General features: G+C 39.3%; 2 protein-coding genes across 2 annotated transcripts; both read right to left on the bottom strand.

Moving 5' to 3' along the window:
- Positions 1-53: 53 nt before the first annotated feature.
- LOC100450948 (protocadherin beta-8) lies at positions 54-5,205 on the bottom strand. Its single transcript, XM_002815996.6, has one exon. The coding sequence runs from the start codon at positions 3,549-3,551 to the stop codon at positions 1,146-1,148; it is 2,406 nt and encodes an 801-aa protein (XP_002816042.4). The 5' UTR covers positions 3,552-5,205; the 3' UTR covers positions 54-1,145.
- Positions 5,096-22,448, bottom strand: LOC100449965 (protocadherin beta-7). Its single transcript, XM_054555977.2, has one exon. It carries the CDS (start codon positions 8,738-8,740, stop codon positions 6,359-6,361), a length of 2,382 nt encoding a protein of 793 aa, XP_054411952.1. The 5' UTR covers positions 8,741-22,448; the 3' UTR covers positions 5,096-6,358.
- Positions 22,449-22,539: the final 91 nt, after the last annotated feature.

Below are 22,539 nucleotides of genomic sequence, written 5' to 3'. Positions count from 1 at the left end.
ACCGAAAAAGACTGAAGAAAGAGAATAAGAAATTCAAGAAATGCAACTATAGGTTAACTCTACTTCTTACTTAGACTCATTTCTTTAATAATGGATATGGCATATAGAGAAGGTACAGGAACATAAATCAGGTTAATTCACTCATCATAAAGTTCATTTGTAGTATCTGTCCCAGCATACTTAGAGCTTCGATAAGAACATGGGTATATTTGTGCAGAGTAGTATAAAGAAACTATAAACTAAAACTTATATTTTCACATGAGAGTTTAGTTCATGGAATAGGAGTAGGAATAACAAAAATTTCACTTCCTTAGTTAGAAAAACAATGCTATCAGTTAATGCCTGACCATATAGCATATTGGTTAGACTTAGATTATATTTTAAATTTTTACCTTTATTACTTCAGAATTATAAGAAAGTTAATCGTTTTTTGCAGGGGGGGATGAGGTCTCACTCTGTCACCCAGCCTGGAGTGCAATGGCACAATCTTGGCTCACTGCAGTCTCTGTCTCCTGGGCTCAGGGGATCCTCTTACCTCAGCCTCCTGAGTATTTGGGACTACAGGTTCACAATCACACCTGGCTAATTTTTGTATTTTTGTTAGTGTCAGTGTTTTGCCCCATTGCCCAGGCTGGTCTTGAACTACTGAGCTCAAAGGGTTCAGCTTGCCTCAGCATCTCAAAGTGTTGTGATTACAGGTGTGAGCCAGTGCTCACAGCCAAGTTACCTTTCTAAGCCTCAGTTTCTCATATTTAAAAAAGGGGATAATACGTCAACTCCCTTAGGATATGGGGAAACATTTAAAAGGCAATAAATGTAAAACATTCTCTACACCACTTTTAACTAAATTGTAGCTAGATTAGAAATCAAAAAATAAAGGCTTAAAAAGATAAGTTACATTAATTTCTTCACTTCGGATCTGTGCATTTTACTATGTACATTTTAATTAAAATTGCACTGTTAAAGAATTATGATTAGAGTCCACTGGATATACTAATGAAGAGAAGATGAGATAATTTTTAAAACAGTGAAAACAAGACAAATACTGTGGGCAAATTTAGTGTAATTTAAAATTTATGCTATGTTGACAGAAAACCATTACTTTGAATTGATCATAAAAATTAAAATAAATAATATGAAAACAATTACTTTAACTGAAGGCTGAAACCAAAGCCATTCCTAAAGTTAGAGTTTTCTTCCATTTCTGGCCCAAAAGAATGGTCCCGAATATTAAGTAATACTGGTTTCAGGAACTGGAACTCATTCGTCCCTGAGCCTCCTACCAGGCACACCTCGTACTGATAGTTTTGAGACAGGCTTCCGGTGCCGCTCACGTCCACCAGATGTCCTGGAAAGGGGCCCTCAGGCACCGAGCAGCGACCCACTGAGGCCGCCCTGCTCCTCCTGCACAGCCGCACCGCCACGAACAGGAGCACCGAAAAGAGGAAGAGCGACGACACCGAGGCCAACGCCACCACCAGGTAGACGGTGAGAGAGTCGGCCTGGCCCTGGGCTGGGGCAGCCTCCGGAAGCGGCAGGTAGGGCTGGGAGAAGCCGTCCACCAGGAGCACGTGCAGCGTGGCGGTGGCCGAGCGCGGAGGCTCGCCATTGTCCTTGACCAACACCACCAGCCTGTGCTTGGCCGCGTCGCGCTCGCTCAGCAGCCTGGCGGTGCGCACCTCGCCATTGTGCGCCCACACGCTGAACAGCCCGGGCTCCGTGGCCTTGAGCAGCTGGTACGACAGCCAGGCGTTCTGGCCCGAGTCGCCGTCCACCGCCACCACCTTGGTCACCAGGTAGCCCGGCTCGGCCGCCCGGGGCACCAGCTCGGTGCAGGGCGCGGAGCCGTTCTGCAGCGGGTACAGCACGAAGGGCGAGTTGTCGTTGGCGTCCAGCACCAGCACGCGCACCAGCGCCTCGCTGCTCAGTGCGGGGGAGCCGCGGTCTGTGGCGCCCACGCGGAACTCGAACGCCTGCAGGGCCTCGTAGTCCAGAGACCTGAGGGCGAACAGGTGGCCGTTGTCTGCGTTGATGGAGACGAGGGAGGCGAGGGGCAGGTGCGGGTCCTGGGGCGGCAGCAGCGAGTAGGTGACCTGGGCGTTGGTGCCTGAGTCTCTGTCTGTGGCGCTGACGCTGCCGATGTGCAGGGCGGGGCTGTTGTTCTCGCGGACGAACAGGGTGTAGGAGGTTTGGGTGAAGGTGGGGGCGTTGTCATTAACGTCGGAGACCAGCACGGTCATATTGAGGTGTGTTGTCAGCCTGGGTGTCCCTAAGTCAGTGACGGTGATAGTGACGTTGTACTCGGCTCTGCTTTCTCTGTCTAGTGGTGTCTCTGTTAGTAGAGTGTAAAAGTTCCCCACAGAAGATTTCAGAAGGAAGGGTAAATCCTCCTGAATGGAGCAACTTATTTTCCCATTTTCTTCTGAATCAAGGTCTGAAACACTGAAAAGTGCAACCACAGTTTCAGGCGCGTTCTCAGATATTGGGCTGGTAAATGCAGACATGGTAACTTCTGGGGCATGGTCGTTCACATCCATCACTTGAATCAGAACGGTGCATTTTCCAGAAAAGCCTCCAGCATCTCTCGCCTCGATATTGACTTCATAGGACTGAAATTTTTCGAAATCAAGTTGTTTTCTTAGTCGAATTTCTCCTGTCAAGAAATCGACCTTAAAAGTTTTGCCAATCTCGTCTGAAGCTTGGAAAAGGGAATAGGAAATCTCTCCGTTGACTCCTGTGTCTGCGTCCGTGGCAGAGACCTTCACAACCAGGAAGCCTACTGGACTGTCCTCAGAGATCTGCACCCTATAGAAAGGCTGCTCAAATTCAGGGGCATTATCGTTGACATCCAGGACTTCGATGTAGACCTGAGCAGTGCCAGATCTGGGCGGAGAGCCACCATCCAGTGCTGTGAGTGTTAACTTGAGTTCAGCTTCTTCCTCTCGGTCCAGCGCTTTGTCCAGCACCAGCTCTGGGTATTTCCTGCCATCACTGCGTTTGCGGGTGAGGACCCGAAAATAGGAGTTGGGGCTGATTATATAGTTCTCAATATTGTTTTGGCCTACATCTAAGTCTTCAGCATTCTTCAGAGGAAACGCAGTCCCAGGAGGACTGCTCTCTGACACTTTCACCAACATTTGTTTGTCCAGAAATACTGGAGAGTGGTCGTTTATGTCTATTACTTGTAGCTCAGCTTGAAAAAACTCGAAGGGACTCTCTAGCAACACTTGGAAACGTAGCACACAGGGCTCTGTGTGACCGCATAGATCCTCACGGTCCAATTTCTCATTTAGCAACAAATCCCCGGTCTCCTGATTGAGCCGCAAATGTAGTTTGTTCCCTCTGGAAACAACCCTAACCCCCCGCCTGGAGAATTCCCTCTGCTCCAGACCCAGGTCCTTTGCTAAATTGGTGACAAAGGAGCTGCCCTCAGTTTCCTCTACCATAGAATAGCGTCTAGGTTCCGCCGCGCCCGCCAGAGATAAACCCAAAAGGAGAATGGAAAAAACGACTTGCCTTTGTCTGCAAATGAGCTTCCCGCTGGCCTCCATTGTTCTTGCTGGATTCAGCTTCCTGGGAGGACGGTTCTGTGGGACTGTAAAGTGCCCAGTATCTGAGGCTATTCTGAGGTTATTCCACAGCCACCTCAGAAATATTCCAGTGAGTAGTCCTCTCCAGAGGACCCAGCCGTCCTCCCTTTGGCATCCAAGCTTCCCGTGGACTTCCAAGTTCTGCTGCTTTTTGCCGGTTAATGGAGCTGCAGCTGCGGTTCTGGTTTGTACCTTCTTATCCTGCAGCGCCACCACGCGTCCTCACAGGATCTTACATTTTGTGGGATGATAATAGATGTAATATTCCCAACTCTGCTTGTATGTACCCTGGGACTATGTAAATTTACAACACCACCGTTAATATCGCCGGACGTTAGTGAGCAGACAACTGCCCGAAGGAGAAATTGCTTTAGTCTTTCAACAATGCTAACTGAGTTTTGGGCAAAAAGGAAATATTTAGGTAACAGTCTAGCTTGGCAAAAAGAATTTCAAATATAATTGTAGTTAACATGGGCAACATTTAGATCTTTATAGTTTTATTTCCATGAACCATAGGAATAATTAGTAGCTGTGAACCTCGAACAAATTATTTAATCTCTCTGCTTTAATTTCCTCATCTGTAAAATGAGGATAATAATAGCACCTACCACATAGGGCTGTTGTGAATTCCCCACCTTACACATGAGGAAACTGATTCAAAGAGAGATTAACCTTAAAAATAAACTATGTACCCGGTATATGGCAATTTGATACCACCAGGTAGGTGACTCTGCATAAATCAATTGCTATAACTAGAAAAACACCTCAAAATTACATGGTAGAATAGTACAGGAACATGACTATCTCAGGTAGAGAACTTATGTCAAACAGTGAAGGTAAACAAAGAAGGAAAGGCTGGAGAGCTTGTCTAAATAGAGACAAAATCTGTAACAGCAGTGGTGATTTTGTTTCTGGGGAAGCGTGTCCTTTTTTGTTACCTCTACTTCTCTTCTAATAGCATCAATTTTAAAAAGCTTTTATTTTGATATTTTTCATATCTCATAAAAGGAGAAGAGTAAAATTAACCTGCAATTACTCAGTACTAGCATCAACTATTATCAATGTCTTGCCATAATTCTTGACTCTATCCCTCCAACATCTTTACATTACAGACAAACTGAATTTTCACCAACAAATACTTCATTATACATTTCTTTAAATGCATAATAACTTTAAGTGACTCTAAAAATACCCTTAACTACAATGCCATTATTATAACTAAAAAATTAAGTTAATATTACTTAATATCCATCTATATTCAAACTCTTCCAAGTGTTTCAACGTCATTGCTGATGTTTGAATGAAGATGCAGACAAGATCCACACATTACATTTGATTGGTAGATCTCATAAGATCTTTCCTACTGTAGACTTCTCTCCTCCTGTTTTTCATGCTATTTATTTGTTGAATAAATTAGATAATTTTATCCTAAGACCATTAAAGCATTTTAAGATTTTACTGCTGTGAGGTTTTTTTTGCCTTTAGATTCTATCCCACCAGTGATATATAGTAATACTACCTTTATTAGAGTTAGCAGCACTAGTTTATAATGTTTTCAGAACACAACCATGCAAAAATTATCCAGATATTTTAAAAATAAAAATCAGTTGTAAATTTTTATAAAAAACAGTACTTCTCCTTAACTTCCGAGAATTTCTAAAAATTTAATGATCATCTATGTTTCTCTTTGATATTATGCATTTAAAACTAACTATCCATTTTCTTAAATTTTCCTGATTCAATAGTGCACTATAATTAACAGAAAACTTTAAAAACAAACTTTCAAATCAGAAAAATGTATTACAAATGTTAAGTATGGGTGACTGCAGAAAATCTACAATGTGAAGAAAATAATTAACTAATGATGCAATCAAAATTATGTAATATTCCTACTCAGGACCATTAATCTTTTTTCTGGGAAATGATAGTCATATGTTCTGAAGACAAGGAGAAGGCACAGATTGCCCTTTCAATTTTGTTTTCCACTTGAGTTTGGACAGATCAGAGCATTAGTAATAATAGTTGAAAATTGACCCAGAAAAGCAGGACTTTTGGTGTATAAGAAAATAAAACCATAGATAAATATGTACATTATTATTTCTAAATATAGAAAAGATTGAACAGCAGTATAAATATGATAAAAGACTTCTCCTTAATCAGGCAGAAACTTGCCAGGTGATATCTAATGGCAGAAAACAGTATGGAATCAGAGCACAGTCACTGATCCAGAGTCAGACAGATCTGGAATGGATGCTCAGTTTTTTCACTTATTAGTTAGTGGACCTTAGTGAACTTACTGCATCTCTAAGACCATCTATTTGTTCATTCCTAAAATACCATGCCTCATATGCTTCTTCTCAGATTAAAAGTGTTAAAATAGTGTATGATGCATTAAAAGCATTTTTAAAAATGCTTAAAAAGATACTCTACAGTCTATGCTTCTGAGACTAGGGTAGATACACTCATACAGCTTTCTAATCAACTCAGGAAGTCTCAGTAGAGATTGAAAACAATGGAAAGCAATTTAAAATATCTCAAACTAGACTTACATTTAATAGACTGTATATTAAGCATAATTGTTTGACATTTCATGCTTTGTGAAGGGTTCTTGATACTAAATCAGGATCCTATTCTATGTATAGAAATTTATGGCTTGACTTCAAGAGTACATATTTGAAATGATGTAAAGACACTCCCTTAAGGGCACCTCACAATAAGTTCCTAATCAGAAATGTATTCACAGACGCGGATTTAGTTTTCATTCTTTATCAGAAACCCAAATTATTCTGAAATGGTAGATTTTCTTCCACTTCCTTGCCTGTGCTCTGGGGTAGCAGGTTGGGGATAATTGGTTTCAGAAACTTGAACTCATTTGTCCCAGAGCCTCCAGTCAGACACACCTCATACTGGTAGCTCTGGGACAGGGTCCCGGTGCCGCTCACGTCCACCAGATGTCGTGGAAAGGGGCCCTCAGGCACCGAGCAGCGACCCACCGGGGCCGCCCTTCTCCTCCTGCACAGCCGCACCGCCACGAACAGGAGCACCGAGAGGAGGAAGAGCGACGACACCGAGGCCAACGCAACCACCAGGTAGACGGTGAGCGAGTTGGCCTGGGCCGGGGCCGCCTCCGGGAGCGGCAGGTAGGGCTGGGAGAAGCCGTCCACCAGGAGCACGTGCAGCGTGGCGGTGGCCGAGCGCGGAGGCTCGCCATTGTCCTTGACCAACACCACCAGCCTGTGCTTGGCCGCGTCGCGCTCGCTCAGCAGCCTGGCGGTGCGCACCTCGCCATTGTGCGCCCACAGGCCGAATAGCCCGGGCTCCGTGGCCTTGAGCAGCTGGTACGACAGCCAGGCGTTCTGGCCCGAGTCGCTGTCTACCGCCACCACCTTGGTCACCAGGTAGCCCGGCTCGGCCGCCCGGGGCACCAGCTCGGTGCAGGGCGCGGAGCCGTTCTGCAGCGGGTACAGCACGAAGGGCGAGTTGTCGTTGGCGTCCAGCACCAGCACGCGCACCAGCGCCTCGCTGCTCAGCGCGGGGGAGCCGCGGTCTGTGGCGCCCACGCGGAACTCGAACGCCTGCAGGGCCTCGTAGTCCAGAGACCTGAGGGCAAACAGGTGGCCATTGTCGGCGTTGATGGAGACCAGGGAGGCGAGGGGCAGGTGCGGGTCCTGGGGCGGCAGCAGCGAGTAGGTGACCTGGGCGTTGGTGCCTGAGTCTCTGTCTGTGGCGCTGACGCTGCCGATGTGCAGGGCGGGGCTGTTGTTCTCGCGGACGAACAGGGTGTAGGAGGTTTGGGTGAAGGCCGGGGCGTTGTCATTGACGTCAGAGACCAGCACAGTTATGTTGTACTCGGTTTTCAGCCTGGGTGTCCCCAAGTCGGTGACGGTGATGGTGATGTTGTACTCAGTGTTCCTCTCTCGATCCAAAGGTTTCTCTGTTACCAGAGTATAGAAGTTTTCTACAGATGGCTTCAGGATGAAGGGGAGATCGTCCTGGATGGAGCACACTGTCTTTCCATTGTTCCCGGAATCTCTGTCTCTAATCCTAAAAACAGCCACGACTGTCTCGGGTGAGTTTTCTGCAATTGGGCTAGTAAGTGAAGACAGGAGCAGCTCGGGTCGATTATCGTTTATATCTGTTACATCAACCACTACAGTGCATTTTCCAGAAAGCCCGCCGCCGTCTTTGGCCTGAATAGTTAATGTGTAAGTTTGAATTGCCTCATAGTCCAATTGCGCTTTAAGATGAAGATTGCCAGATGTTGGATTGATTTGAAACGTTTTGAGAATTCTTTCAGTGGCATAAGAAAATGCATAGGCTATTTCCCCATTACTTCCGGTATCTAAATCTCTGGCTGACACGGAGACAACCATGGAACCAACGGGGCTATTTTCGGGCACCTGCACCTTGTAGAGCGACCGCACAAAATCAGGGGCGTTGTCATTTATGTCTAGAACCAGGATGCGCACGAGGGCGGTCCCTGATCTGGGAGGAGAGCCGCCGTCTAAAGCGGTGAGGGTTAAACTGAACTCTGATATCTCTTCCCGATCCAGCACTTGATTCAGCACCAATTCGGGATAGATATTCCCCTCCCCGCTATCGTGGACATTAATATGGAAATAGGCATTGGGGCTGATGGTGTAGTTACTCAGGCTGTTGGTTCCAACATCTGAATCCTGTGCACTCTCTAGGAGAAATGCCGCCCCTGGAGTGGTACTTTCTAATATTTTCAAGGAAATCTCTCTGTCTAGAAATACTGGAGAGTGATCATTGATGTCTCTGACCCACAGTTCAGCACGGAAAATCTGAAAGGGTTTTTCCAATAACAACTGGAAAGGCAGCACACAGGGCTCTCTGGGGCCACACAGTTCCTCTCGGTCCAATTTCTCATTTAGAAGTAGATCACCAGTAAGCGAACTGAGCAGTAAAAATTGCATGTTCTGGTCTGAAACAATTCTAGTTCCCCGGGCTCTCAGTTCCCCTACCCCTAACCCTAGGTCTTTTGCCAAGTTGGTAAGAAAGGTGCCTCTCTCGGTTTCCTCCGCCACAAAATACCGAAGCGGTTCGGCGCCAGCCCAAGACATTCCCAGAAATACACAAAGAAATAAGACTTGCCTTTTCTGCACAGCACGCTCCACTCTGGCCTCCATTCTTCTTTGGATCAGTCTTTCAAAATGACTTTCACTCAGCCTCCAGCGGCTCTCACAAATGGCAGCAGCGGAATCCTTTGAAATGAGCTGAATAATAGCAATGTCTGTGGGGAAGGATCCTCACTTTACCCCAATTCCTATTACCACCGTTTCCTTTCCTATGCTTTTCTCTTCAGATTTCCTCTTTACTCTGGAATCTGTAACATCCTTTCTTTGTGAAATTATCTCTCTCTCTTTTTAGCCAGCAGCGCCACCTTGCGTTTTGTGGATGTTATTCCCGTTATCAAGACTAGAACAAAAAGATGGCGGATTGAAGGAATTCTGCAACAAGAATGATTTGTCCCCGGTACCTTTGCTGTTTCATTCCATCTTTATCCTCAAATGGTCACAGTAATGCTAGTAAGTAATAGCTGATGTCGTTTTCCCCTGTGATAATCTGGATTCGTAGAAGAATTAATTTATAGTCTTCTTAAATCTAGGGGCATGAAACTAAACTCTGACTCCCTACCGAAATGCTAAGAAAACCTCCTATTATAAAAATGGATAGTAAAAATATATATGAGAAAACGAAGCCTCCTCCTTGAAGTCAACAAATATTGGTTGGGGACATTTTATTTATTTGTAAATTATTTAACAATAATAATGTGAATATGGCAGAGTAATTGACCTTTTTCCAATTTCTTGTGAATTAAACAATTATTCCACTTTCCAGGTCTTAACTCTTTACCCGTGATATTTCTTGGAACACTTTCTGCCTCTCCTAAACCCAACCTTCATCCTTCACCTGATTTAAGTATTACATAGAAATTATTGTTCATCTATAATTTCAGTGACTAGAATTTCCAATATCCAATGAATACTCTTAAAATTAGTAGTAGCAAGTTGGTCAATCTTGCATTTGTGGAAGTGCTTCTAGCATTTCATCTTCAACTATGATGGTTGATCTCAATTTGGGGTAAATATTCCTTTTTTGAATCAAGAAAGTTTTCTTTTTATTCTTTCATATTTTGAAGTGATTTTTGATAGCTGTTGAAATAATACATTTATTCTTTAGTTTCTAAATTACTGAGTTATTGATATAAATGACATTTAACCATAATGTGTTATTGTTTTAGTGCACAGATAGATATGATGTGTCAACATGGTTTTAGGATTTTTCTAGTTAATGTTGTTTTCCTAGTGCATGTTTGCCTTTTATGGCTTTGGTATTAAACTATTATACTGGCATCATAGAATGTGTTAAGGAGCTTTTTATCTATTTTATACAATAGTTTTAATAATTATATTATTATATGTTTCTACATGCTTAATTCCAGCTTGCCTTTTAAATTGGTTGGGTTTGGTGACTTCACTTGCAGTAGATCAGTGACTACCATTTACATTTTACCTTTGGTTATTAATCTGTTCAGGTTTTGTATTTTTAAGTAACTTGCATTTTATTTTGAAAATCATTTTATCTAGTTTGCAAATTTCTTGGCATTGTTTTCATTGTGTTATTTACCTTTAATTGTATCCCTATTTTTATTAGTGATGTTTAGCATTTTAACTCCTTTTTATTCTTGGTGAGACTTGCAAGAGCTCTACTTTACTGATATTTTGAAATGCATTTTTTTCAAAATAATATATGACCTTGGTCCAAAATTAAATAGCACTAAGAGGCTTGTTCTGCCCTTTTCCTCCTCACTTTTCTTAGTTCCCCTCCTAAGAGGTAGCCATTTTAAAACTCTTTCAGTTATCTCTTCGGTCACTAATCTGTTTTCTGATATATTTTGGTTAATTAATTTTAGAAATTATCAGTTGACTGTTTATTATGTTAGATTACATTTTAGGTATTTTAGATTTTCTTTTACTTACCATATATTGGGAAGATTATTGTGTATTAATTATATTTTCTTTTTCAATTTTTTCGTGAAGTTAATAATTGTCTTGCCTTTTCATTTACTTGATTTTTTTTATCCCTATCACTTATTCATCCCACAGATACAATTGCCTGTCAGTACAATTTTCCCCATAGTCATTTCCATTCCTCCTGAGACTTCAATTTTTCTTTAAATTGGGTAGTTGCTTTCTATGCCTACCGCACAGCTATCATTCTGGATTTTTTTCTTTGCTGTCATTCTTGGAATTCTTTGCCTTTTATTCTGGATGTGTTTGCTATTTCTGGGATTTTATAACTTGGGCCCTTTTTCAGTTTACTCTATGGCATTACTAGATCACATCCTCCAATAGGTTCGTATGATTGAAAAGATGATACAATGTTAAGAGGATTGCTAATGATATCCTTCAAAATCTCTGTCTCTTGAGTCAAACAGCTCCTTACTGCACTAGTTGTTCATTATGCTCAGTTGTCATCCTGGGATCATCCTTCAACATCACCTGGAGATTCATTTCACTTCTGTCCTGTTTTGGATCTTCTAGTTTCTGTTTCTTCTGTCTTCTCCTGTCTTGAATTAGGTTCTCATTTTGATAGATACCTTCCAGTAGTTTTCAGAGAAGGGTGTTTCAGAGTTAAATGTTTTTGTGATCTTAAATGTACTAAGATGTCTTTATTCTACCCTCAAACTTGATTAGTAGTTTGACTAAGTATAGAGTTTTAGGTTGAAAATAATTTTTCTTCTGAATTTTTGTTTTGTCAATGAGCTTTCCAAACCAATCTGTTTGCAAAGAAGTCTAAAGCTAATCTTATTTCTTATCTTTTATATGTGACCTATATTTTTATTTTTTGTTATAGTGTTTTGTCATTGTCCCAAGCACTTTAAAATTAAACAATTGTATGTTTTTGTTTGGGGTTATTTTCCATTCATTGCACTGCACAGTATAATTGATGAGACATTTCATCTAGGAAACTAATTTCCTCCTGCTCTTAGAAATCTCCTTAAATTATTTCATTAATAATCCAACTCCCATTCCATTTTTAGAATTTCTGTAATTCAGAGGTTAGACCTCTGGTATGGTTCTCTAATTTCTTTATTTTTTTCTCTCCTACTTGCCATTTTAAAATATTTTTGCAGTATTTTCTAGAACATTTTCTGAACTTTATCTTCAAGCCCTTATATTGAAATTTTTATTTCTTTATTAGGTTAGTATTTTCCTAGACCTGTCTCTTCTATTTAAAGAGCTCTCTGTTGGGCTTATTTCTTAGATGCAATAACTTCTTTTTTCATCTGATGATATTAATAATCGCTTTTCCCCCTAAGTTTTCTTCTTGCTGCAGACTTTCCATTTTCTCCAAGTTACCTTTTTACTCTTTGCTTTTCTTTAACTTCTGTATGCCCTTTCAGAAACTTTCTTCATGTGTTTGTTCTTAATTTAGTTTGGGAGACTACAGAGCTGAGTGATGGCTCTGAGTAGTTTGATAATGCTTGTCCACCTTGATTTTTCATTCTAAAGTGAACTGGGAGCACTGATGGGTGGGGAAATCTCAGTGTCAGTGTGATTAGGTCTTTCCAGTTGGACTGGCCAGATTACCATACTCTTTAAAATCCCCTATCCAAAAGGAAAAGTTATAGATTGAAAAAGGTGAAGGATTAAGTGGGTGAAGAGGAGTACAGTTTTGCATCAGGATAGGCTAAATTATGCTTCAATACCAAACAACTTCCCCAACTCTCAACAGCTTAACACAATGAAAGTTGATTTCTTCCATCCTGGCTAACACAGTGAAACCCCGTCTCTACTAAAAATACAAAAAACTAGCCGGGTGTGGTGGCGGGCGCCTGTAGTCCCAGCTACTCGGGAGGCTGAGGCCGGAGAATGGCGTGAACCGGGGAGGTGGAGCTTGCAGTGAGCCGAGATCGCGCCACTGCACTCCAGCCTGGACGGAGCGAGACTCCGTCTCAAAAAAAAAAAAAAAAAAAAAAAAAAAGTTGATTTCTTTCTTATACTATATATCCTATATGGTTCAGCCTGGGGCCCTCCTCACAGCAGTCAGTCAAGGATCTAAACTTGTGGAGATTCCATCTTCACATATACTTCCGTGATCACTGTAGTGGGAAAAGAAAATGTGTTAAACCGTGCCTCCAAAAACTTCAGCCCAGAATGAATATAGTCACTTCTCACATTTTATTAGCCAAAGGAAATTACATGGCTACACATAATTTTAAACAGAAATAGAATTGAAATTCTACCATATGTCCAAGAAGGGGAGAACCAAAATATTTGTAATTGGTTCAAATGACTATCACAGCATTTTAACAATCAACCAGAATTCAATATTTAGATGGTTACTTACTTTTGCTACCCATATTACCCATGCCCTCCATTTTGTTGGCAGAACCTCTCATATAACAACCCTCCTTTTTGCACTCATCAGAAAATAAAACTCCAGACTTATGTTAGGGTCAAGGGGGTAGGTAGGTTACTCAGTGACTGGAATGGGGAAATGTGATCTAACTGCTAGAGATTTAACTGCTTTACAGGGATCTTTAACACAATCCTTCTTATTTGGCATGAGGAACTAGGATTGACATTTCAGATGCCTCTATATGTCCCACCATCTAAACAGAATTTATTCTAGTCCCACAGTCTGAACAGGATCGATTCTCAGCTCTTCCCACTTCACAACTGGTAGTTGATTTGTCAGGTCTACTAAATCATTCATCTGTTTTCCAGCTTCTAAGAGTTTTCCCTGTTGTCTTCTACATTATTCTCTTCATCCTTATTAAGTTTATGTTTCTTAAAATATCTGTTCATGTTTTCTTAGTGCATTTTTAGAGGGAGCCAAATGAAAGGTGCATGTCTCGTACATCAATTATATATAGAACCTAAAATATCCTTGGCTTTTTCAAAGAAATCACTTTTTGTTTAATTGGTCAAATATTATGTGGTTTTATTCTATTTAATCAATTTATGCTTTCATATTTTCAATTCATTCCTTTTATTTTCCTTATTTTTAAAAATTCTTGTTTTGATTCTTGAGTCATTTACTTTGTCCCTTTTTTCTCAATAAACCTTGATTTCTAAAATATGCATGTAAGTCTTACATTTTTCTCTATTTACCCTTGTACTCTTACCTTAAATATCACTTTATTAAAGAAACTTCTTATATCAGCTAGAATTATATTCTATATAACTTATAGATCTATGTTCTATATCAGTTTAGCTTGAAGTTACAGACAAAGCCATAATAACAGTGACTTAAACAAAATATAGAAGAAGGCTAGTGGCTGAAGATGCACTCCATGATATCTGGGACCCAGTCTCATTCCATCATTGATTTGCTATCTTCAGGACATGGCCTTTACTTCATTGTCCAATGTAGCTGCCTAATAAGCAGTCATTACATCCGCATTCATGCCAACAAAAAGAGGAAGGAAAGGGTGTGCTTTCATTTTTTTAAAAAGATTATTTCCATAAGGTACTCCATGGCACTTGTGCTTTTATCTCACAGTCTACAATTTAGTTACAAGATGACACGTGGCTGCAAGAGAGGTTGAAGAATATAATCTATAGCTCACATACGTACATAAGCAGTTAAAATCAGATGTATAAACAAGGGGAGAATGTATATTTGGGTTAAAGTAGCCATCTATATCATACCCACTTAGACCTGACCTATTGCCCCAACTGCCCACTAGGAATAGATAGGGTCAAAAAAGTTATCCAGTTCAGAGCAGTTATTAAAGGAACATAGGACTGTCTCTCTCCATATTGGCAGTGTGGCTTGTAGCCAAAAGAATTATTGTTCCACTGAAAGCTAAGCCCAGGAAGCAATAGAGAAATTAATTCAAGTGCTAGGACAAGGCCTTTTGAACAATGTTTCCCCAGTGTGCTATTGGAATATGCCATCCATTCCTACTTCATTTTATAAATTTTTTAAAAATTCAGGGTCTAGAAAGCTTAAAACTCCATTTTCCAGACTTCTTAGAATTATTTTTCTGGATGTAAATTAGGTTTTACCAAGGAGATTCCTTCACGTGAGCCTTAGAATACAGGCAAAGGTTGTCTTCCACTGTTCACCAATAAGGTCAGAAAGATATGAATGCTTGCAGCCAAGTCAGCATTCCTCTGTCTAGCCGTCACCTTCTTAGGGAACTGGAGACCACTGTGGCATCCGGACACTCTGTGCCAGTGTGCAGCCGTCAGTTTTGGAGGTGGGAGAGGGCACTGTGGGAGCAACAGTTTTGGTAGTAGTAGTAGCATCAGCTTTCTGATTCCTGTGCTGCAGCTGTGGTCATATGCCTTCAAAACCATTTCAGTGCTGACTCTCTCACTTCTGCTTGTCCAGTTCTTCCAGTGATTTTATATAAGCATCTAAGTCCTTGTAGCTGATATCTTTTTTGGTTTTGGTTAGAGACACACAGAGTGGTTGTTGGTTTTTTGTCCTGAACTCTGAATAATTCATCCAAACTCAAAATTTTATTCCTTCACTCAAATTATAAGTAATAGGAGCCTCTCGATTAGAGTTTGTAAAAGAAAATAAACGTAAAACATAAAATCATCAAGGCTTTAAGGCACTAGTCCCTTAATCTAACACAACTTAGTTTAAGAATAGGGGAGAATAAAAAATTTCAGATGTACTCCTGAGAGACTAAGGATAGAAGTGTTTGATAAATTTGATGTATATCTTTTTTAAAAAGCAGAACATGGTCTGAAGGTGAATAAAAATCTTTCATCCTCCCTTCATGTGTAACAGAATAAGTCAAAATTAGTTTTAAAAATGTATTATTTGTAAAGAAATAAGAAAGGGCTCAACATCACATTATAAATTTTAAAAAATGAAAGCTGGGTCACATATTTTAAATGGCATATTGTTAGGTGAACAAAGCAAGTATCAAATACTGTAAATAATAAATGGGCATTTTATAAAAAAGAAATAAGATATTTTGTTATCATGTTTAGGCTTACTAAGCCAGATAAAATAACAGACTGAAATTTATTTATTACTTTATTCAATACTCATTCACCTATATTTATTTCAATATAGCCACGTGCTGCATAACGACGTTTCATCAACCATGGATGGCATATACAATGGTGGTCCTGTAAGATCACAATGGAGCTGAAAAATTTTTGTTGCCTAGTGATGCCATACCTATAGTAATGTCATAGTGCAATGCATTATCTGTTCTATGTTTAGATACACAAACACTAACCATTGTGTTATAATTGTCTACGGTAGTCAGTATAGTAACATGATATACAGGTTTGCAGTCTAGGAACAATAGGCTATACTGGGCATCCTAGGTGTGTATAGTAGGCTGCGTTATCTGGATTTGTGTAAGTACACTCTATGATGTTGGAGCAATAATGAAATTGCCTAATGACACAGCTTTCAGAATGTATTTCTGCTATTAAGCAACGAATGGCTGTGTATATATTTGTCTAAACCCATAAGATAAAGAGCCCTCTTTGTGAAGAGAGTACTGTCTAGTGGAGAGGGGAGATTATTGATTTGTCTGAGCAGAGTACTCAGTTGATGAAACATTGGATTCAATGGATTCAAAGGAAACATAGCCTAATTAATATACAATTGAAATGGAAAAACTGAATCTTCAGGTTGAATAAACATTAGACAGAGCTTGTCATTTCTGAAAATGATAGTATCGATAATTCATATGACCCTCCTAAGGAAAACAAAATATAATGGACAAAACTTAAGAAAAAACTTCAAAATTAATGAAGAGCCAAAAACATAGTGGAAAATGGCAGAAAAAGCCCAATTTTTATGGAAGCCTGTAAGAGAGGGGTAAACAGAGTGTCAGAACAACAAAACTTCTTATGCTCTCAGGGCATTTAAAAATATTTGTACTCAGGCTTTGATCTGAAGCTATGTGGGATTAAAGAAATATAAATCAAGGTTCAGGTGTAACCACAGTTGCAGCATATTATAGAAAGATCCTCTTCATATTAAGGGACCCCTCAGGGATACATCCATAATGTAAACACAGTGTAAACACCAGCAAATCTAAACCTGCCCTCAGCCTCCAACTCCAGGGAATTATATAGAAGTCTCCCTGATGTTAAGCAGAGAAGAAGAAAAAGAAAAAAAAACATGCCTAGGAAGTTGTATCTACATATTGGGTGTGTGAGTGTGTGTGTGTGTGTGTGTGTGTATTGAGATGGGGTCTTACCCTACTGCCTAGGTGGGTATAGAACTCCTGAGCGCAAGTGATCTTCCCACCTCAACCTCCTGAGTAGCTGGGACTACAGGCCCACACCACTGCACACGGCCCTCTTTTGTATTTGTATTTTGAATATACATAGGTTGAGATGCAAGGAACCTCAAGCCATTTAATTAATTTGTGATAGTCCACTATTGATAGTGTTTCCAATATCCTGGCTGAAACAAATGAAAATCCATTTTGAGAGATGGAACATGTGCAACCTAGGCTTTGTAGATACCCCACAAATAAATTTTCAAGGGCAATCAACCATGCACATCCTACAAAGAAACAAAGACATCATGAATGGGAAGGAGCAGAAACAAAATAGAGTAGGCATAGGCCCACACAAACTTCAGATATTAGAACTATAAGGCAGATTTTAAAACAAAATATACTTACCATATATAAATAAATAAATGATATACTTGAAAATATCTGCATGAACAGATTGAAAAGGCACGCTGAGTTCCAGGGAAAAGTAATGTGTAATTACCATAATCAAGACATAATCTGATAAAGATAATGAATTTCAAGGATGGAAAACAAGTTACCTACAGGTGAAGCAAACAGGCTTCAGAAGTTCCCTGAGCAACATTTAATACCAAAACAGAATGGAAATGTCTACAAGATTCTGAGGGAAATAAATTATGGCTCAATTATTTTACACATAGCCAAGCTGTTGCTCAAGTACAAAGACAACAATGCAGCAAACAGGAAAGAATTCATTAAACCTTGTGCTAGTACTGATGAATTCTTATTGAAAAAAATACTACTTAAGGATAAAAATCAAGTGACTTATAGATGACTGTAGAAACTATGATAGAAGAACTAATGTTGTATTTAATGTCAACAAATCTTTGACGAAAAGAAAGTCCATTGAAAAATTTTATACCCAGCTAAATTGTATTTCTTAAGCACGTGAAAAAATACAGCACCTATGAACTCTTATCTAAAGACTGACATCTGATGAAATCAAGCAAATTGAGATAAAACAGCATAAATGATTCAGATACAGGAAGACTAGCACAATATGACTGACAGTAAGGACTGTATTTTACTCTAGTTTGAGCACACTAGTTTTTCTCAATTTTCTTCTCAAACTTTATGTAAATGATAGAGGGCAAGAGTTTAAAATAAACAAAGCTATAAAGACAAAAATAATGGGAGAAGAATAAACCGCAGGGGAGAGAAGTCACAAAAATTTTGGAAGATGCAAAGCACACAGACAATTGGTAATTGACAGTTTTCTTTTTTTTTTTTTCCTTTTTGCTCTCAAATGAAAAGGAGGAAAATTAATAAGAAAATCAAATCTAGCCAAAGTAATAATCCAGACTGAGGACCCAGGGAGAGGCTAAAAACAACATTGGCTGAAGATCTATATAAGGAGTACTTATATCTGAGAATTCCTTTCCTAGTCAGTGAAGCAAGGCACTTTCCCTTTTCTCATCATGGCAGAAAATCGGAGGTGTAATATCCATAGTGGTTTAATAGGAAGGGCTCTGGACTGAAGGACATGAGCACAACTTAGGGCAGGACTGAGATCTTAGTGAGAAAGTGGGTTAAAAAAAATTAAGACACTTTCTCTCAAACCAAGGAGCTTACAAAGTGCTAGGTGTCAAGTTTATAATAACTTCCATCCTACTCATCCTTATTGAATTTCTCTCTGAAGGACAATGTGAGCCCAAGAGAGAAGACTTACAGATATTGACGTTTTGTCTCCAAATAAAATGTCTCCTGTTTCATTACCCTAAGGTGAGGTCCACCACTCAACTAGTCCCACCCAAACATACAATGTTTATCAGCTTTTAAGTGCCTTATTTTATAAAAGGAAAAAATACACTGGGCACAGTGGCTCACGCCTGTAATCCCAGCACTTTGGAAGGCTGAGACGGGTGGATCACCTGAGGTCAGGAGTTTGAGACCAGTCTGGCCAACATGCTGAAATCCCATCTCTACTAAAAATACAAAAAAAAATCAGCCAGATGTGGTGGCAGGCGCCTGTAACCCCAGCAACTCGGGAGGCTGAGGCAGGAGAATCACTTGAACCCAAGAGGCAGAGGTTGCAGTGAGCTGAGATTGCACCATTGCACTCCAGTTTGGGCGACAGAGTGAGACTCTGTCTCAAAAAAAAAGAAAACGATACATAATTGGGCGTCATCAAAATTTTTAAAAATCTTTTTTACTTCAGAGGACACTACCAATAAAGTGAAAACACAACTCACAGAATGGCGGAAAGTATTTGTAAATCAAGTATCTGATAAGAGTCTAGTATCCAGAATATATAAAGAACTACTAACATTCAACAATTAAAATATTGAAAAATTAGATTAGATAACTGGCAAAGAATTTGAGTATACATTTCTTTAAAGAAGATACTCAAATGAACAATAAGCATATGAAAAGAAATATAACATGATTAGTCATTTGGGAAATGCAATTCAAACCATAATAGGATACTACTTCACACCTTCTAAAATGGCTATAATAACAAAAAATAAGTGTTGGTGAGGATGTAGACAAATTGGAACCCTCATACACTGTTGAGAGGAACGTAAAATGGTATAGTCACTTTGGAAAACAGTTTGACAATTCCTCAAAAAGTTATATAGAGTCAGTATGTGACCCAGTAATTCCATTCCTAGGTATATACACCCAAGCGAAATGGAAACATGTTCACACAAAAACTCATACATGAATGTTCCTAGCAGCATTATTCATAATAGCAAATAGTGGAAACAAACCCAAATGCCCACCAATTGATGAACAAACAAAATATGGTACATTCATACAATGGGATATTATTTAGCCATAGAAAAGAATGAAGTGCTGATGCATGCTGTAACATGAGTGAACCTTGAAAACATTATGTTAAGTGTAAGAAGCCAGACATATTCTATGATTCAATTTACATGAAATGTTTAGAACAGGCAAATCCAAAGAAACATAAAGTTGATTAGTGGTTTCCAGGGGCTGGAAGGAGGAGGGCATGGGGAGTGACTGCTTATGGGTACCAGGTTTCTTTTTTGTGCTGATGAAAATGTGAAAAATGTTCTGGAATTAGATAGTGGTAATAATTGTACAGCCCTTGGAATATACTAAAACCCACCAAACTCAATTTTTAAAAAAGTGAATATTATGGTATGTGAATTATATCTCACCAAAGAATTTTAAAACTGCAAGGCTACTACAGAAAGAAATATGCAGAGACCAAGAAAAAGATTTTGAAAGTAAAACTATGATAGCAAAAGCTTAAAATTTAGCCATAGAGGAAATTTACTGGAATCCAGGAAAATAAAGACAGAAGATAGAACAAGGATAAGAAAAATTAAATATCAAACCAGGTTAGTATACAACTAACAGAAATTGCAGAATAAAAACTCAAAAACCATTTAGTAGGGGAAATAATTTTTTAATTAAAAAAAAACCCTAACAATCCTGTTCTAGTCTGAAGAACATGTCTCAAGATTGGCAAGTCTCATTGAGTAACTAGTGCAATAAATGACCAAAATTCTTACACTATGACACAATGACGAAATTCTAGAACACTGGAGGTACATACAAGAACCTCAATTTATCTAGATTAGGGTTTCTCAGCCTCAGCACTGTTGGCAGCTGTGACCATCAAAAATGTTTCCAGACATTGCCAAAAGTTTGATAATTGCCAGACATTTACCAAAGGTGGCAAAATTGCCATTGGTTGAGAATCAGGGATCTAGAAGGAAAACAAAGTTTCTCAGAAAAGAATGGGTAATATCTCAACTTTGGTGATTAGAAGACAACAAAGAAATGTCTTCAAAATACTAGCAGCAAATAATTCCTAACCTATAATTCCACACCCAACAAAATCTTCAAATAGACATTTGAGTTTCTGACATCTGAAATTTTTATATTCAAGCGATCAAAAGATTTATTACCAAATATTCTTCTGACAGTTAAGGGAGAAAACCAAGCAAGAGGAAGATGTAAAATCCAGAAGAGGAAATCAAATGGAAGAGGAAGATAAATTCCCAAGTTAGTAGAAAAGCAAACTGCAGCTGTGCAGTAGGTCTAGAGAGCAAACAATGTACAATGGAACAAGACTCTGAATAACTCCAGGATGGCTCCAGGAGAAAAGAATGGAATCAATAAATTTCTTTATGAGTTTAAACTAAGTTAGGAGCTTCAGGCTTTACAAAATTTGTGGATAATTTTAAAAGATGTACATAGAAAAGCAGTTGAAAAAGAAGGCAATTATGACCTTAAAGGTAAAAAAAGAGGCTTTTTGTTTTTACTCTTAAGGCTTAGGTGTAAGTAACATTTTTATGGTGACAATTATATAAACATTATCTAAACAGAATTTTGATATTGCTAGGTAGAGGAAATGTGCTAGTTGTGTGTGTGTGTCTGTGTGTGTACCCCTTAAAAACTGGATATCTAAAACTGGGATTTGAGAAAAAGCACTTTATAAGCATATGTGATTTTAAAAATAGGGAAGTAAATATGGGAAAACACATAAGAGCATCAAAATTGGTTACCCTGGGCAGTCAAACTTGAATAAAATTGGAAAAAAGTAGCATTATATGATTTTTAAATTAAAATTTAAAAAATATGAAATGCTGGCCAGGTGTGGTGGCTCACACCTGTAATCCCAGCACTTTGGGAGGCCGAGGCAGGTGGATCGCCTGAGGTCAGGAGTTCGAGACCAGCCTGACCAACATGGTGAAACCCCATCTCTACTAAAAATACAACATTAGCCAGGCATGGTGGCGCACGCCTGTCATCCCAGGTACTTGGGAGGCTTAGGCAGGAGAATCGCTTGAACCCGGGAGGTGGAGGCTGCAATGAGCCGAGATCACGCCACTGCACTCCAGCCTGGGCAACAAGAGTGAAACTCCGCTTAAAAAAAATATGAAATGCATAAACAATTATGGCAAGTATGCTTTCAAAATACATTGTAAATGTTATAAATATTGATAAGGTAATATATATTTAATACAAAAAGGATAAGTAAGGTTAAGAAAGAAGAGAAAGTGTATAAAATGTTTATTTGCTTATTTTTAAGCAGTTAAGTAATGCTAATGTCTTCATATGCATCTAATCTTGCTTTTTAACCTTTATAGGGACTACTTATCAAAGCTTAAGCAAGTTCTATAGTTTCACACTTCGTTTTATTGTATTCAATCTGATCATTTTTATCAGAAGCTATCAATTTATTATAGATCCATTTTATAAAATTATTTTCATCTATTACTTTATTCTTATATACATTCATTGAAATATTTTAGAATAATGTTGACTTAATGAAATTAGTTCTGATGGTGGAGTAATGATGTTAATTTGCTTTCTTTTTTGTACTTACTGTATGTTTGAATCATATGATTATATTTTATTTTAATTAATTAATTTATTTTTGAGATGGAGTCTCTCTCTGTCACCCAGGCTGGACTGCAGTGGCATGATCTCAGCTCACTGCAACCTCCGCCTCCGAGGCACAAGGGATTCTCCTGCCTCAGCCTCCCGAGTAACTAGGATTACAGGCACTTACCACCACGCCCAGCTAATTTTTGTATTTTTAGTAGAGATGGGGTTTCATCATGTTGGCCAGGCTGGTCTCGAACTCCTGACCTCAGGTGATCCGCCCACCTTGGCATCCCAAAATGCTAGGATTACCGGTGTGAACCACTGCTATATATTATTTTAAAAGAAGGAGAATCATTA

The sequence above is a fragment of the Pongo abelii genome, chromosome 4 (assembly GCF_028885655.2).
Source record: "Pongo abelii isolate AG06213 chromosome 4, NHGRI_mPonAbe1-v2.0_pri, whole genome shotgun sequence".
Taxonomy (NCBI): Eukaryota; Metazoa; Chordata; class Mammalia; order Primates; family Hominidae; genus Pongo; species Pongo abelii.
Note: the sequence above shows the minus strand (reverse complement) of the source record. Positions and strands in the feature narration are given on the sequence as shown.

Excerpts from the sequence above, each read along its gene's own strand:
- LOC100450948 (XM_002815996.6), bottom strand. The coding sequence starts at position 3,551 with ATGGAGGCCAGCGGGAAGCTCATTTGCAGACAAAGGCAAGTCGTTTTT.
- LOC100449965 (XM_054555977.2), bottom strand. The coding sequence starts at position 8,740 with ATGGAGGCCAGAGTGGAGCGTGCTGTGCAGAAAAGGCAAGTCTTATTT.